Genomic DNA, 16514 nt, shown 5'->3' with positions numbered 1-16514 from the left:
AATGCAATATACAGTACATAAATACATATGCAAATAAGTACAAAACATACGATCTTGAGTACAACAACTAACAATATGACACATATTGAACGTTCAAGATTAACTTTTCTTACACAACTTATCACACAGATTAAAAATATATTTAACTTGTCGCCAGAGACCTTAGAATTGACCCGAAGTGCTCAATAAAATATTATCAATAATTTCCAATTATTATTATTTTTTGTACTGTCAGTTTTGCTATCAGTAAACACAAAGCATATCAAATAGAGTAAATATGAAAACCATTTGCTTACAGTTCAATAAACTCGTGCAAGAGTTGATAGCCAGACAAGAGCGATGACAGCTGACGAGGGCTGACCCGAAAGTTCAGTGAGCTGTGCCTGGCAGGATTTGGTATTTATGACTACTATTCTACTTGCTACAAAGCATCGCTAACGACCCACCAACCCACCACACATACTAAGTATATTGCAGGCAGCGTAAAAGCGTGTATCATGAATATATATATCTCTATATATACATAATATATATATGTATATGCTTCATATATAGCTTGTAAGTGTCTTTGCAGAACCACAATCACCAACCAAAACCAAACCAAACTACAACAAATCAACGCAGCGCTAATAATCAATTTCTCTATTTCATATACCCATCTATTTATATATATTTATAATGAGTGAAACCCATATAGAAATACGTATTTACTCATGTAGAAACATTTACAGCGCCCAAATATCAAACTGCATACGCCTGCGAAGGTAAGCAACTGACCATCGAATGCGAACCGGGTGACCTAATCAACCTGATACGAGCCAACTACGGCCGCTTCTCGATCACCATATGCAATGATCATGGCAACGTTGAGTGGAGCGTCAATTGTATGTTTCCCAAAAGTCTCACCGTGCTGAACTCAAAGTAAGCAGAATAAACAATTACAATAGTTATAAGCTTATTTAAGACATGAAGATAGTTTTACAGTTTATATAATATTGTTTTATATTGTAGATGTAGTCCCATAATTAACATATTTTTCTTTAGCTATACTTATTCAAACTATTTAATATTCATTGCATATAATTTATTCAAGGGTTAATTTAATATGCCTACCTTGATTACATAGTAAATTATTCATTATATGCATACCTAAATAAATCCTTTTGCTTCACAGATGCTCGCACAAGCAGAGCTGCAGTGTTCTGGCAGCCACCAGCATGTTCGGTGACCCCTGTCCTGGCACACACAAATATTTGGAGGCGCATTATCAATGCATTTCGGCGGCACAGACGTCGACGACCACAAATAGGCCAAGTCCCCCACCGTGGGTGCTTAGCAACGGACCGCCCATCTTTGGCAATGGTAGCGGTCTGATACAAGTACCGCCACCCCTACCACCGCGTCTGCCCAGCCTGCCTGGCGTTGTGGGCATTCATGGCATCAATGCAGTGCAGCCCACACATTCGACGCCCAGCAGCAGCACAGCTGCGCTGCCTGGAGGCCGACTCAAGGGCGTTACTAGCGCAACTACCAAGCATCCAGGTGGTCGGCACGATGGCCTGCCGCCCCCACCTCAATTGCATCATCATCACCATCACACGGACGAGACCGTACCCACCAAACCTAGCAGCAGTAGCAGCAGCAACAGCGGCAGCGCTGGCAATGTTACATCTCCATCCAATACGCGGATATTGACGGGCGTCGGTGGTGCTGGCAGCGATGATGGCACGTTGCTCACAACCAAGAGTTCTCCGAATCGCACTCCAGGCACAACTGCCAGTGCGGCCAACAACAGCGTTAACATCGGTGGTGCTGGTACTGGCAGTGTGGTGCGCACCATAAACAACATCAATTTGAATGCGGCTGGCATGGGCACAGATGATGAGTCCAAATTGTTTTGCGGTGCCATGCATGCGCGCAATCTGTTCTGGAACATGACGCGCGTGGGCGACGTTAATGTCCAGCCGTGTCCAGGCGGTGCTGCTGGCATTGCCAAGTGGCGTTGTGTCCTGATGAAACGTTTGCCCGACTCGGGCGACGATGAATACGACGATGATTTGCCAGCTGCCAGCAGCACAACACCCCAACCGTCCAACAACGGAGGCGATTGCGTGCACAACAGCAGCAGCTGCGAGCCGCCAGTTAGCATGGCACATAAGGTCAACCAACGCCTTCGCAACTTTGAGCCCACGTGGCATCCACTCACCCCAGACTTGACACAATGCCGGAGTCTTTGGCTAAACAGCCTCGAGATGCGTGTTAACCAACGCGATTCGTCTTTGACGTCGATCGCCAACGACCTATCGGAGGTGACCAGCAGCAAGACGCTCTATGGCGGCGACATGCTCGTCACCACCAAGATCATACAAACCATGTCTGAGAAGATGCTGCACGATAAGGAAACCTTTCCCGATCAGCGACAGCGCGAAGCTATCATTATGGAGTTGCTGCATGGCGTTGTCAAAACGGGCTCCAATTTACTAGACGAATCGCAACTGTCCTCTTGGCTAGATCTCAATCCGGAGGATCAGATGCGAGTGGCCACCTCTCTGCTAACTGGTCTTGAGTACAATGCCTTTCTGCTGGCCGATACGATCATCAGGGAGCGCAACGTCGTACAGAAGGTCAAGAATATATGTAAGTGCCGGAATCTTATATGTATTTAATGCAGACAAAAATATAATTATAAACCTGTACTTCTAGTGCTCTCTGTTCGCGTATTGGAAACAAAAACAATTCACGGCAGTGTCGTATTTCCCGACTCTGATCAATGGCCGCTTAGCTCCGATCGCATTGAGTTGCCACGCACAGCTCTCCTCGAGAATAGCGAAGGTGGTTTGGTGCGCATTGTATTCGCAGCGTTTGATCGACTCGAATCCATACTAAAGCCCAGCTACGATCATTTCGATTTAAAAAGTGCACGTAGCTATGGTAAGTTATCTACAATATGCTTGTGGGCAAATTTTTAATAATCATATTATACCTTATCTATCTGCAGTGCGAAATACAGCTATTTTATCGAATGACAGTGATGCAGCTACTGGAGACATGCAGCAACGCATTCGCATACTCAACAGCAAGGTGATCTCGGCCAGCTTGGGCAAGGGCCGACATATACAACTCTCGCAGCCGATCACACTAGTGCTAAAGCACTTGAAAACCGAGAATGTCAGCAATCCCACCTGTGTCTTTTGGAACTATATTGACCAGTAAATACAAACGAAAGCTGACTGTTTATAGGCATTTGATATAAACAATAATTTCTATTTACAGTGCCTGGTCGGCCAATGGCTGCAGTCTCGAGTCGACGAATCGCACGCACAGCGTCTGCAGCTGCAATCATTTGACAAATTTTGCCATACTTATGGATGTTGTCGATGAGCATCAGCACTCGCTGTTCACCATGTTCGATGGCAATATGCGTATATTTATCTATATTAGCGTTGCGATTTGCGTGGTTTTCATCATCATTGCGCTGCTCACGCTGAAGCTCTTCAATGGCGTCTTCGTTAAGGTAAGAAACGCAAATTCTACGCAATTGCCGCATCAGCGGGTGGGCAGCAGCAGGCGACAGCAGAATAATATACGCGATCAGACCCACGAATCATTGACACTCACAACGCCAACTGGCCCGAACAATAATCACAACAACAACAACAATATGCAACAGCACACAAATTTCATACAGCATAACTCCATACGCAATTCGCATCGTAACAATTTAAATTACAATCATCAGCAACAACAACAACACCAGCAGCAGCAGCAACAACAACAGCAACAGGTGGTTGCTGCTGCCGCTGCTGCTGTGGTGCTCTCCCATGGTCATAATAATCACAACATAAATCAATCGCAACGCGGCATGCAAATGAACAATCTGAATTTGAATTTACATCCACATGGCGGCCAATCGGCTGGTGCATCGAACACAACTACAACAGCTGCTGCTGCTGCGGCAGCGGCATCAATTGCTGCTGCCTTGCAGCAACATGCGGCCCATGTGGGTGCAGCTGCTGCCAATGCTGCTGTCAGCAACAATTTAAATATTAGCCACAATTATCTGCATGCACGACAACAGACACAGCAGCAGCAACAGCAACAGCAGCAGCAGCAGCAACGACTACAACAACAGCAGCAGCAACCGCATGCAACACAGCACTCGCAGCATAATCATAATCTGAACGTAGATGGCAGCAACGCGCTGGACACGAACAACATCATAATGCAGGCTAATATGGATGACTTGCAATATAAGTGGTGGTGGTGGTGAAAACAATAAGAGCATTGCACAATTGTAGGCTAGGCTAGGCTACATATCTATATAAACAAAATACATATAGCTAGACAGATATAAAAACAATATATACATATTGTCTAACGGCTAGACAGTTCGATATATATAATTGCAGCGAAGCCTTTGGGCAACATGCACATGTGATATAAAGCTTAAGTAACTTAATTTGTATTTGTTAACAGAACTAACACAATTCTTAACAGAAGACTTTAGTGCCAGGCTTGGGCGTTGAGAAGAAGTACAAACAATTAATAATTGCATAATTGTTTATTTATTTCTTTATTAAATAAACTTTTATATAACAAATGTAAGCCACGCCCTAGCCTTGTACCTCCATAGAATATTCTCATTAGTTATTGTAGTTGAAATAAGTTTAGCGCATTTTCTTAACTAGTTATTACTAGTGAAATATTCATTTTTGGCATGCTATGAAATCTGTTGTGAGTACTCTCACAATTGAACATTAACAAATTGATTAATTTATGTGAATTTCCTTGTTTAACAAATTAACTTAAAAAACCAGTTAATATTTATGCATTTAGTTCTTTTGTCATTTTCGTAATTCTCTTTGTGTGTGTAATTAATAATAAAAATGTTTCTCATTTTGCATTGTAAATATTTGTATTTTGTGTTTATTCCTTTAGTAGAAAATTTGTAATATTATTTTGTATACATATATATATGTTTGCTTGTTTCGTGTCTTGTTTCATATTCATGTTTTGTTTTATGCGCTAAATGTTGTAACTGTCTCATAGAATGTTTTATTAATTTATTTTCGGAAATTTTCACCACCAAAAAAACCACCCAAAATTATTGTAAATTAAATTAAGTTGAGATGCAAAGTCAAATTTCAAATCAAATCCAGCCAGACTGAGTTTAAGGAATCGAAATACCATTTGTGACGATTATATATCAAATTCCTTTCGTTCTCGGGCAATCTTCGATCTTTTCTTAACTCCCACTTTCATTCGCTCACACTCGCTCTACCTCTCTTTCTTTCTTTCTGCAGTCTGCTCGCACCTCGATCTATAGCAGCATTTACATTTGCCTGCTGGCCATTGAGCTGCTCTTTCTGCTGGGAATTGAACAGACCGAAACAAGCATATTTTGTGGGTTCATAACCGTCTTTCTGCACTGTGCCATACTCTCGGGCACCGCCTGGTTTTGCTATGAAGGTAAGCGCTAATAGGTCTTATTAGGTAGCGCCCACATCTAACATTTCAAACTTACGAGCAGCCTTCCATTCGTACTCCACGCTCACCTCCGATGAGCTGCTGCTGGAAGTGGATCAAACGCCAAAGGTGAACTGCTATTATCTGTTGTCCTACGGCCTCTCACTCAGTGTGGTGGCCATTTCGCTGGTAATCGATCCCAGTACATATACGCAAAACGATTACTGTGTCCTCATGGAAGCCAATGCGCTCTTTTATTCCACCTTTGTGGCGCCCGTCTTGATATTCTTTGTGGTAGGTTCGAGTACTAAGCATTCAATAGTGCATTGCCTAATACCTAACTCTCTGAACAGGCGGCTATTACCTATACCTTTTTGTCGTGGATCATCATGCGTCGCAAGAGTCGAACTGCCCTGAAGACCAAGGAGCACACGCGATTAGCCAATGTGCGGTATGTTGCACCCTCTATACGATCTATACTCATTTGCACATTCCTTATTCAAATTCATTTGTATTTGGGTGTTTAGGTTCGACATACGCTGCTCGTTTGTCTTTCTATTGCTGCTTAGCGTCGTTTGGTGCTGTGCCTACTTCTACTTGCGTGGCGCAAAGCTAGACGAGGACGGCGCTCCTATCTACGGCTACTGCTTCATCTGTTTCAACACACTGCTAGGCATCTATATATTCGTATTCCATTGCATACAGAACGAGAAAATTCGACGAGAATATCGCAAATACGTGCGCCAACATGCCTGGCTGCCGAAATGCCTGCGTTGCTCGAAGACATCCATCTCCTCGGGTGTGGTGGCTGGTAATGGCGGCCCAGGAGTCGGAAATACTGCCAATCAGTCTGCCGGCACACTCTCCAAATCAAAGTCGAAATTGCCGCTGGGCGCGGGCGACGAAGCTCGCGATGGGGATGCACAGCAGCAGCAACACGATCTGCCAGCTGCCGAGGATGCCATCATTATGGGCGCTGGCTCTGACTGTGAGCTAAACGAAGCGCAGCAGCGTCGCACACTCAAGAGCGGACTCTTAACGGGCAGCTTGCAGCCAGCTCCAGTTGGAGCGGTTGTGCTCGAGCGGAACACGTTGCGTTCCACTGGAATGGCTAGCGTGGGGCATGCATCGCCAACCAGCTCAGCTGGTTCCACGCACTTGATCTTTGCACACAAGCAACAACAGCAGCAGCAGCAGCAGTTGCAGCAACCGGGCGAAACGTACTATCATCAGCCAGACTACTACAGCTGGAAACATCCGCCGGGAGGTCAACGTGAATACTATAACAATGCTGGCGGTGCAGTTGGAGCAGCTGTGGGTGGAGTAGGAGGCGCCTCGCCGCAGCAAGCGCATGAGGTATTTTATTGGACACAGAAACATAACAACCAGCACGGCAAGAAAAAGCGCGGAGGCGGGGCCGGAGCTGTGCCCGCCTCTCCTAGCGGATCTCTTCACAGTCGTGCCACGGCCACCTCGCAGGTTTTGTTTTACCCATCGTATAAGAAGACCACCGGCATGAAACAGGGTCCGCCACCACAACAAGCGTATCCACACTATGCTGAGGCCCTGGACCCACCCAATGCAGCTTACTACCAGCAGCAGCTACAGCAACAACAGTTGCGCCAGCAACGCCAACAGCAGCAACAACAGCTATCCTCGGATGAGGAGCAGGCGGAACAGCATGCACACCTATTGCACTTGCAGCACCAGCAGAGACGTGTGGGTGGACAGCAATTGCCAGCGCCGCCGCCGCACATGGCGCAGTACCAACAGGAGTTGTTAGCACAACAACAACGCCAACAGTATAGAAATAAGCATTCCAACTGTGATCTTAGCCAGGGCATGGGCTTAGGAATAAACATGGGCATGGGCCATGGCGATGCCTATTACAATCAAGGCGGCAGCAGCAATGGCGGCGGCGATGCTGGTGGGCCTGTCTACGAGGAGATTCTGAGTAACCGAAACTCGGATGTGCAGCACTATGAAGTGGGCGACTTTGATGTGGATGAAGTGTATAACAACAGCGTTGGCACGGGGGTCTTCAACAATATGCGCGCCGCAGTAGCTGCCGGAGGAAGTCGCTATGGTGGTGGCAGTCTAAGCGGAGGCAGTGTTACCTCCAGAAGTCAACAGCAGCAGCAGCAGCAACTGAAGCAGAAGCAGCCGCCACGACGTTGTGCAGCGGATGATGATGATGACGATGACGATGATGATGATGAGTATGATGACGAGGTGACAGCAGCGGAACAGCTGCACGACAGCGTCTGTGATGATGAGGATAATGAGAGCGATATTGATGATGATACGCACGGATTGCCACCTCAAAGTGATGAGCGAATGCGTCGCCTAATGGCGCTCCAAGACGAGGATTTTAAACGGCGGTTTCAGTAAGTAACTCGAACGACTGATTCAATGGACAAATAAATTAAACTTGAGTATTATTTGCAGACGCCAGCAGAGAAAGAATGGTATGCCCCTTGATTATGGAGCATCGGTCCAATCTGCAGCAGCAGCCCACCCAGACCACAATGGCGCGGTTTTTGGGGTTAGCGGCGGCGTTGGTGAGGGCTCCATGCGTGGCGCATACCGGCAGCAACAGACTGCCAAGTCGCCGAACGCACGCTTGGCGGTAAATGAGCTGTTTGGCCATGGTAATGCAGGACCGCCGCTGCCACCGGCCAATCAGACGCCAGCACAGAAGCGTCAGCAGTTACAAAAACTATCACCACAGTCCACAACATCATCGTCGTCGCACACATCGCACAGCAATCCCCAGCATGCTCCTGCACACCATCTCCAACACCATCACACTCAACAACAACAGCAGCAGCAGCAACAGGCTCGTCACCTATCAGCCATGTTGGATGAGAATAATACCGTGCGCTGCTATCTGGAACCGTTGGCTAAGTAAGCAGAGTAGCAAGGAATAGTAGCCAATAGCATCAGCAGCAGCAGCAGCAGCAGCCCTCCACACCTTGCATGGCAGGCAGCAGCCGATCGTTGTCTTAGGCAAAAATTGTAGCTTAGGTTTAGCTATACCTCTAGTATTAGTCATTAGTCGAAATATGGAGCATTGTGTGAAACAACATGCTGTCATGTCATGCTATACGTGCAGTGATTCGAGAATCCCAAAACTTTATATGTATATGTAACTCAATTAGACCATAGGCTAAACAACCAAGCAACCAACCAACAAACCAAGCAACCAATGCGGAGCAAAACAAATGCAATATGCTAATGAAATGGATATTGTCGATGCTCACAATTTATACCAACTCGATATATAAATGTATGTACTGTATGTATATGTATAATGTAATATGTAATGTATAACGTATGTGAAGCGCATACAGGTCACCCACATGCCATTTTTAAGTAGGATACCAATAGCATTACACCATATGTGTATATGTGTGTAAGATCTGAGAACTGTATGTAAATGATATTTAGGGCGAGCATATTATATATTTTATGTAATTTATAAGGCATATATATTGTTTATTTGATTTTTTGCTAATTAATATTTTTTAAGAAAACTTTTGTTTGTTTTGGCAATATTTTTTATTCAGACACAGACTGTGTTTTTATTGCTGAAGATTTGTTTTCAAATTTATGGCAACAAAAACGTGTATTTGGCTTTCATTGAACGTGCTGTAAATTAAGCTTAGGTGCACGAAAACTCGTTTCAAACGCTGAAATGTAAACAATTCTTTTGCAGATTTGAAAATGATTTAACTTATTCAATTTTTTGCCATTTGTTATTGCATTTCTTTTGAACTTACTTTAAGGGAACCAGCAAAGCATTTCAAGTGTAAATTTTCATCAATATGCTTAAAGCACAATTATAGGGCATTTATTTTTTACAACTGTTCATTTCTGTCAATGAAATTATTAGAGCGCTTTACTATGCGAACGAGACTAGAAAAAAAGTCAAATGTCTTTAGAATTAGCAATGCAAGAAAGGAAAACCGAAACAGTAAAACAAATATACCTACTTATCTAGTAAAGAAAGATTTCAACCAAACCTCACTTGTTAACTAGGAACTAACTGTAAAACTCTAAACTAGCTAACACAAAACTGAACTATAAAAGAGACACCTCTGTTTCCCGATATACATATATATATATATATATATATATATATATATATATATATATATATACAATTAAATATATATATGGCTCTAGATAATTTCCACGCATGTGTACAAAAAACCAAATAAAGACAAAAGCAAAGTGCAAAAAAAGAAACATAATATTACTCTAAATATTACTATTAAATATATACTGCCTGCACAGCTCTCTCCTCAACCCAGCAAGAATAAAAATTACCATTAAATATAATAAATCAAGCCTAATTCAAAGCCATTTAGAAAACAGCAAAATAAGAAAAGATAACTTATAATGAGCACAAATACACTCACTCACACACACAGAAAAATTACTTCTAAGGCACGAGATGCTTCTAAATTTTATAAAGATAAAAAAAAAATTGAAATGAAATCACATAAGTTTACTACAGCATTAAATTTAAATAGGTGTAATGGAATGCAGTTTAGGGCAAAGCAGCAGCTGGTTTAAGTTAAATCAAGAGAAACTAAATAAAAATATATATTAAAAACAAAAGAAACGAAAGAAAAACAGAAATATTGAATGTATAGTGTTGCGCCTCCTAGTACTTTAAATATATAATTGATCAAGAATATATTTATATATATATATCTGATATAAGTATATATGTAAATGGATATTTATGATTATAATGCAAAGCAAATGCCGATATCTATATAATACTTCTTTTTGTCTCTACATGTTTACTTTTGGATGGAAATGTAACAATTACAGCAAATAGCAAAGATGAAATGAACTCAAACTGTATGGAATAAAAATGTTAATGTACACAATTTTTCTAATTAAGACAAATAAAGAAGGAAATTAAATGCATTTGAAATTGTTTAATTCTGCTTGGAAATTATAAATTCAAATTGTAAGCGATAATTGTATCGATAATCGTTGTGGTAAGGATTTAGTGAACGATTAATCGATAGTTTAGCTTGAACATCTGTTTTTTGTGCATCGCACATGACGTCAATTTTAACAAAACAATGGCCGAGTTCCAATGGCCGTGGGAGTACACATTCCCTCCTTTCTTCACGTAAGTAATAATAAAAAATTATTATAGTTCATTTACTCACTAATATATTATAGTTTGCAACCGCATGAAGAAACACGCCGGCAACAGCTAAAGGTGTGGACAGATCTCTTTCTGAAATACCTCAAACATGTAAATAGGTTTACAATTGGTATAAACGATCAAAACTTGCCATTATTTTGTAATGAATCTATAAATCGACGGTTGTCGCCTGAGCTAATACTGCTCATACTGGAGCAGTTGCAACAAAGCGGACATGCTGCCCCACTGGACAAACGACGCCAGGAATGGCAAGTGTATTCGTACACATTGGAAGAATACGGCAATATGGTCTATGATTGGATACAAGAGACTGGACAAACAAATAGTATTTGTACTCTCTACGAGCTAGTCTCCGGCGAAAATAGCACTCAGACGGAGTTTCATAATATGGACGAAGCCGTATTGCTAAACGCTTTGCGGCTGCTCGAAGAGAAGGGAAAATGTGAACTTATTGAAATGGACGGAAGTCATGGAGTTAAATTTTTCTGAAAAATATATTTATAATTGTGTTTTATGTATGCATAGCTTTAAGTACAGCCTCATAATCTTTGTTTTGCAATGTTCCTTTGTGCTGAACACAAAACATATAATTTACGACAGTTGAAGAATAAATAAAATCAGCTGTTTATGTTCACAGTTAATATATGTAAACAATATAGTTAATCAAGCAACAGCTGCATTTAAAAATGTAATCTAATCAATTGATTTTAGCTATTTTTAATGTTAAATTAAACTTCAATGCTATAAAATTTATATCAAATTAAAAATTTAATTGTGAATCATAAAGGTGATTTAAAACTCTAATTGAACTGCTTGCGTTCGTTTGGCAATGGGGTTCAATAGAACTAGCTCATAATTGAGCAAGTCGGTTCTTTGCGCTGTTTTGTTTTTTTATTTTTATCGTCCGGCGTCACACCGCCATCTATATTTTGTTAAATATTTGTACAGTTGTAAATGAATTAAAATGGTTAGAAATATTAATTAAAATAATCTATTTCAGAGCGTGGAGGACTTGGTGCGAGACAATACGCGTCTCATGAATGTTCATACGGTACTTCAGCACGCGGCTATGGCGTCTTTGACTTGCACGGGACCTCGCACAATTGGTCCGGATCAGAAACCAATGCGTGCGGAAAAACCGCCCAGTCAGCAAATCGAGCAATCAGGACTCGTCGAACCAGTCGACAGCGCCCTCTCCCAATTATCAATTACCATGCCAACAAAACGGATATCGTCCGTGGATATTTTGCCAAGCATTGGGCCCGACCTAAACGACATAAATGCCAGCATTGTCAAGCGGGAGATAGAGAAGGAATGTAAGCGCAGTGTGCGCCACCAATTGGATCTGATTAAGGAACGGCAACAAAAGGCGATCAGTGAACGCCTTGCCAGCCAGCGTAACACAGAGCTGCAGAAGCAGCGGCATATCAATAGCCGCACAAGGCGGGAAGAGAGCGATAAACTCATAGAAAAACAGGCCGAGCAGCTGGCCAAAGTAGAGCTGGAGGCGCATCAGCGCGAGCAGAAGGCGCTGCTCAAGCAGAATAACCAAAAATTGCATCTACTAATAGTCGAGGGTGTTTCGCGTTGCCATAGGCGATTCTGTAGCAAGTACGAGTTGGTGACAAAGCTGTTCCTGGCCCTGGACAAGGAGACCGTGCAGGCGTGTGCCGCACAAAATAGCGAATTGCGGGAGCTGGCGCAACTGTTCGATCAGCTAGTTGAGAAGCTAAAAAAGGGCGGCAGCGATCCGCCAGAATTGAGCTGTGTGTTCACAGCGGAGCAGTACTGCCAGCGCCTGGATAAGCTGGAAGAAAATCTACACAAACAGCTGTCGGAACAACACCAGCAGCAACTGGACAAGGCCAAAAAGTTGGCGGAAGAGCAAGAGAAGCAGCGTCAAGCAGAAGCAGAGGAGCAACAGAAGCAGCAAGCACTGAAAGAGCAGCAACTGGCAGCTGAGCGCAAAGCGACAGCTGAAGCTGCTGCAACTGCAGCCCAGGCGGCACCCAATACAGAGGCTCCAGCCACATCAGCACCAGCCCAGGCCCCAGCCCCAGCTACAGCTACAGCCCCAACCCAAGCCAGCATCTCCACCAGCTACGTGCATCCAACACGTTTGGCTTTCTACAACGAGATCATTGCATTGTATCAGAGCAAAGTGGATGCCGTCAAACCACTTCAAACGGACGAGACATGGAAGAAGTATCGCACCAATTGCCAGCGAACCATCAACTTGCCATTGAACGCGATTACAGCCACGAGTGCACAGCATCTGAAGAACAACTTTGATAAGCTATACAATTTCTTTGCGGGCCAGCCGGTGAGGACAACGGATGGCAGTACGATTACCATAAACGATCATCCATTGGCTAGGGATTACTGCATCCTGCTAATGGCCAAAAAGTTTGTTAGCCAAACTGACACCGCCATATCCAGCAATCCACAGGCCGCTTTCCCATTTGCCTCCGTGATTGTCACCTTTTGGAAGCTGCTGCCCGACTTTGGGAAGATCTTCTTGGCCTACATGTACAAGGAGTCGCCATATCTGGTGCCTTACGTGATTCCCCAGCAGCCCGATCAAACGCCCGAGCAGTATTTAAAGACAATGGGCTATCGCATCACCGAGAACAATCAACTGGAGAAGCCGGATATGTTCCTCAAGCGTCAAACGGGCATTGCTCGGCTTTATGCGGCGGTCATCATCACGCCTGGCCGCCAAGCCGATGGACCCTACAATTGCTTTGGCCTGGAGGAGGCTTGGGGCTGGCTCACCCATATCATGCAGTTGAAGCCCTTGCCGGACATATGCGCCACCATGATCATGGAGATGCTGCAGACACTTGGCTTCGAGCTTTGGCATGCCTACGGCATGAACTTCGTCAAGCTCCTGCTCTACATACAGAATATATATATGCCGCAGCTGTCGGCCTACGATGAGGGCGGTCCGAAGACACGCCTAGAAATGCTGCTATCGAAATTTTTACGTGAGCGTCAAATACCTCAGGCGATGGGCGTGCTGCCGCCAGGCTTCTGGTGACTTCTCTCTATATATATTTTATGATATATATAAATATAATTAAATAGTTCATAAGATTTAAATTACTTGTTATTATAAAGTTCGTTAAGATGTATTTTTATAAGACGAGTGTATGCGCCCTTTCTTTGTTAAATAAAGTCAAGTACAACACAATCTCTTCTCTTTCTCTTAAGCATTACACCGAATAGAAAGCATTGAAATTTCATTCTCGAATTATATATAAAACATAATCCTTAATCATTTGACTGTCTAAATTTGTTTGCAGAATGGTTCGAGGTGACTCGGAGCCCAAAAAGAGGCCGACAAAATGTTGTGGGAAAACCCATATGCTGCTCAATACGCTCTGCAAGGATAAAGCTTTTCTGATGTTCCTGACGCACTTTCGCAGAAATGAGAAAGTGAAGGAATACAATATGACCAAATCACAATGCTTGACCATCGCCGCCAAAGTCTGGAATCGTATGTCGGACGTGGAGAAGTTGCCCTATATACACGAGGCGCGCAACTTTAAATATGTCTTCAAGTCGAACAACAATTGCCTGAATTGGGCCGTCAAACAAGTGCGACAAATACTCGTGGCCGATGGACAGCTGTATTTGCAACGCCTCTGGCAGCTGGCCTCCAAGCTGACAGCCTGGAATGATCGTGTGATTGACAATATTCCAGCACTGGATGGAAAGAAGCAATAATTAACATCTGTGATCAATATGTGATTGTTTAACATGTGGTTTTTGGCTTAACTGTACAATTGAAATAATAAAGTATTTAATAAGGGAGTACTTCTAGTTTCGACACTTTTAAAACTTTCAGCAATGGCACACAAATGTTGCAATGTGGCACGACAACATTTGTGCAACACGTGAAGTCACAATTTTATTGATCAAAAGTTGCTAAAGGCAGAACTCAGTATATGCAATTCAATATCAAACTATAACAATGCCCTGCTATCGCCGCATTCGACGTCTAGTCCTCCTCGTCGTCATCATCAAGATCATCCAGCTCACCCGCCAAATCTAAATCCGCGAACAAATCTTTGTTAATGGCGGGCTCAGTGTCAGCGTTGGATACGGAGGCCGCTGCATCTTCGGCAGCGGCAGTCTTGGCTGCTTCTGTTGCTTGATCCAGTAATCGCGTATTGGATGCAATCGTACCAGAGCCATCCACCTCTTTAGCTGCCAGTGAAAGTGCTGCCAAATCGAGCTCCTTGAATTCAACGGTATTGTCGTCATCATCGTCGTCCCGTTTATAGATATCGAATGCAGCATCGCCCTCCTCCATGGGGCCATCGTCGACCAGATCGGGATTGAAGCTGAACATTTCGCGACCAGAGATGCCAAACTGTTTGCCCTTGCTGAAGTCGCTCTTTTTGCGCTCCTCGTCGGCTTCCAGTTTTGCCTTTTTCTCCTGTATCTTGCGCTTCTTCCATGCCAGAAATGATTCTAACGTCACCCGCGTCTGATTCGGTCCCAAGGCGGCACGCTCCTTCTCAATGAGATCGACCAGCGAGATCTCTGTTTGCTTCTCCTCCTTTTTCTTATCTCGCTTGAGTACATAGCCAGGCGGCAACGCATGCCGATAGATGCACTTTTCACCATTGGGGCACTCCCAGAACCAGCCATACTTGGACTTTTCCACAGCTTCCAAAAAGTATTTGCAAATCTAATAAAAAAACTCAAGTTAAATGAATATCAACATTGCAATTCCTGATATTCTCACAATATCCGTGGTCGGTCGTCGCTTTTCACCCGAATGCTTCTTGTCGATAACTTCTTTTAGCTTTGCATCGTCCCAGTTGGTCATCGGATCATCTTCGTTATCGCGCATATCGACATAGACCGAACGTTTCTCCACCTTGTTCTCCAGGGACAAATCGTGCGAGAACTTACACTTGTCACCCTTGGTGCAGGTGCCCTGCTTGAAGAAGGCACACACCACAGATTTCGGATCGGTACCCTTTTCCACCTTTTGCGTTTGCACCGGCTTGAAGATCATTGCCAACTCCCTCTGCTCCGCCAACTTCTTTTCTTTGTCCTCCTTTTTCTTATCGCCATCCTGTCGTGGATGATGACCGCCGGCCTGCACTTGTTTCTGTACTTGCTGAATGAACTTCTGTTGCTTGGTTCCCTTCTTGTTTTTCAGTCCAAAGGTTTTATCCTGTCAAAATGTATGAATTTAGTGAAAATGTTGACGTTGTATCGAACGGCTGTCGTCCGTCGTGGGCTTTTCATAGAGGTTATGTTCGATATTGCGATGGGGCAGACGTGCAATATTTGGTTTACCTCTATGACCTTCTCCTTTTTCTTTTGCTCCGTTTTTTTACTCGGACCGGGCGCCTTTTTTGGTGGCATCTTCGCGCAACAACAAATTTAATAAGCTGAATATAAGATCCGAGATGCGGAAAGTTATTTCTTATAAATTATAGCTAAACGGGCTGACACAGGAGCCACATAAAAACAGCAACGCCGTCAAACGAGCTCTGAAATACTGAATTATCGAAATATCGTTTACTATCGATACATACAGGGTGAGCTACACAAAATAATTGTTTTCATTATATTTGTAAGCATCTGGTAGCGCTGCAAATACAAAAGTAACTGAAAATTTGTTCAACATACATATTCCTAAATCCGCAAAATTATTCCAACTCTTTCACTTGCCAGTCCGACCGTTGAGGATTACATATAGATGCTTGCTTTGTATGCACACATGTTAGGGCACACATGTTTGTTTTTATTTTTATTTATTTATTATGGTTGTCATTGGTCGCTTTTTATTATTTTGAAATTTGTGTATGCCCACTTCAGCGCACATGTT

The 16514-nt window shown here is 43.4% G+C and overlaps 5 protein-coding genes across 9 annotated transcripts; 4 read left to right on the top strand and 1 right to left on the bottom strand.

The window, feature by feature from the left end:
* The first annotated feature begins 302 nt into the window (after positions 1–302).
* LOC6580110 (latrophilin Cirl) lies at positions 303–10410 on the top strand. Of its 2 annotated transcripts, XM_015164098.3 has the most exons (11): positions 303–396; positions 732–921; positions 1175–2637; positions 2704–2931; positions 2999–3209; positions 3274–3514; positions 5304–5469; positions 5531–5760; positions 5820–5917; positions 5994–7853; positions 7915–10410. In XM_015164098.3, the coding sequence occupies exons 2-11, from the start codon at positions 887–889 to the stop codon at positions 8375–8377; spliced, it is 4995 nt and encodes a 1664-aa protein (XP_015019584.1). In that variant the 5' UTR covers positions 303–396; positions 732–886; the 3' UTR covers positions 8378–10410. The 2 variants fall into 2 exon arrangements, with proteins under 2 accessions (XP_015019584.1, XP_043866874.1); XM_044010939.1 differs by lacking the exon at positions 303–396 and having other exon boundaries at positions 704–921.
* A 100-nt stretch (positions 10411–10510) lies between these two features.
* On the top strand, positions 10511–11348 carry LOC6580109 (vacuolar protein-sorting-associated protein 25). The gene is made up of 2 exons (XM_002005941.4): positions 10511–10621; positions 10675–11348. The coding sequence occupies exons 1-2, from the start codon at positions 10572–10574 to the stop codon at positions 11147–11149; spliced, it is 525 nt and encodes a 174-aa protein (XP_002005977.1). The 5' UTR covers positions 10511–10571; the 3' UTR covers positions 11150–11348.
* A 156-nt stretch (positions 11349–11504) lies between these two features.
* LOC6580108 (nucleoporin Gle1) lies at positions 11505–14476 on the top strand. Of its 4 annotated transcripts, none has more exons than XM_015164097.3 (2): positions 11505–11602; positions 11661–14476. In XM_015164097.3, exon 2 carries the CDS (start codon positions 11697–11699, stop codon positions 13698–13700), a length of 2004 nt encoding a protein of 667 aa, XP_015019583.1. In that variant the 5' UTR covers positions 11505–11602; positions 11661–11696; the 3' UTR covers positions 13701–14476. The 4 variants fall into 4 exon arrangements, with proteins under 4 accessions (XP_015019583.1, XP_032585539.1, XP_032585538.1 ...); XM_032729648.2 differs by having other exon boundaries at positions 11521–11610; XM_032729647.2 differs by having other exon boundaries at positions 11523–11627.
* Positions 13967–14389, top strand: LOC6580107. The gene has a single exon (XM_002005939.1). It carries the CDS (start codon positions 13967–13969, stop codon positions 14387–14389), a length of 423 nt encoding a protein of 140 aa, XP_002005975.1.
* A 7-nt stretch (positions 14477–14483) lies between the features above and the next one.
* LOC6580106 (zinc finger CCCH domain-containing protein 15 homolog) lies at positions 14484–16171 on the bottom strand. The gene is made up of 3 exons (XM_002005938.4): positions 15980–16171; positions 15417–15854; positions 14484–15359 (listed from the first exon to the last, which is right to left on the bottom strand). Exons 1-3 carry the CDS (start codon positions 16046–16048, stop codon positions 14664–14666), a joined length of 1203 nt encoding a protein of 400 aa, XP_002005974.1. The 5' UTR covers positions 16049–16171; the 3' UTR covers positions 14484–14663.
* Positions 16172–16514: the final 343 nt, after the last annotated feature.

The sequence above is a fragment of the Drosophila mojavensis genome, unplaced genomic scaffold, assembly GCF_018153725.1.
Source record: "Drosophila mojavensis isolate 15081-1352.22 unplaced genomic scaffold, ASM1815372v1 contig_80, whole genome shotgun sequence".
NCBI classification, from domain to species: Eukaryota; Metazoa; Arthropoda; class Insecta; order Diptera; family Drosophilidae; genus Drosophila; species Drosophila mojavensis.
This window is presented reverse-complemented; position numbering and strand designations above follow the sequence as displayed.

Excerpts from the sequence above, each read along its gene's own strand:
- LOC6580110 (XM_015164098.3), top strand. The coding sequence starts at position 887 with ATGTTTCCCAAAAGTCTCACCGTGCTGAACTCAAA. Across the intron at positions 3,515-5,303 it reads TCAATGGCGTCTTCGTTAAG|TCTGCTCGCACCTCGATCTA; the intron begins GTAAGAAACGCA and ends TTCTTTCTGCAG. Across the intron at positions 7,854-7,914 it reads GATTTTAAACGGCGGTTTCA|ACGCCAGCAGAGAAAGAATG; the intron begins GTAAGTAACTCG and ends TATTATTTGCAG.
- LOC6580109 (XM_002005941.4), top strand. The coding sequence starts at position 10,572 with ATGGCCGAGTTCCAATGGCCGTGGGAGTACACATTCCCTCCTTTCTTC. Across the intron at positions 10,622-10,674 it reads ACATTCCCTCCTTTCTTCAC|TTTGCAACCGCATGAAGAAA; the intron begins GTAAGTAATAAT and ends AATATATTATAG.
- LOC6580107 (XM_002005939.1), top strand. The coding sequence starts at position 13,967 with ATGGTTCGAGGTGACTCGGAGCCCAAAAAGAGGCCGACAAAATGTTGT.
- LOC6580106 (XM_002005938.4), bottom strand. The coding sequence starts at position 16,048 with ATGCCACCAAAAAAGGCGCCCGGTCCGAGTAAAAAAACGGAGCAAAAG. Across the intron at positions 15,855-15,979 it reads AAAAGGAGAAGGTCATAGAG|GATAAAACCTTTGGACTGAA; the intron begins GTAAACCAAATA and ends ACATTTTGACAG. Across the intron at positions 15,360-15,416 it reads GACGACCGACCACGGATATT|ATTTGCAAATACTTTTTGGA; the intron begins GTGAGAATATCA and ends TTTTTTTATTAG.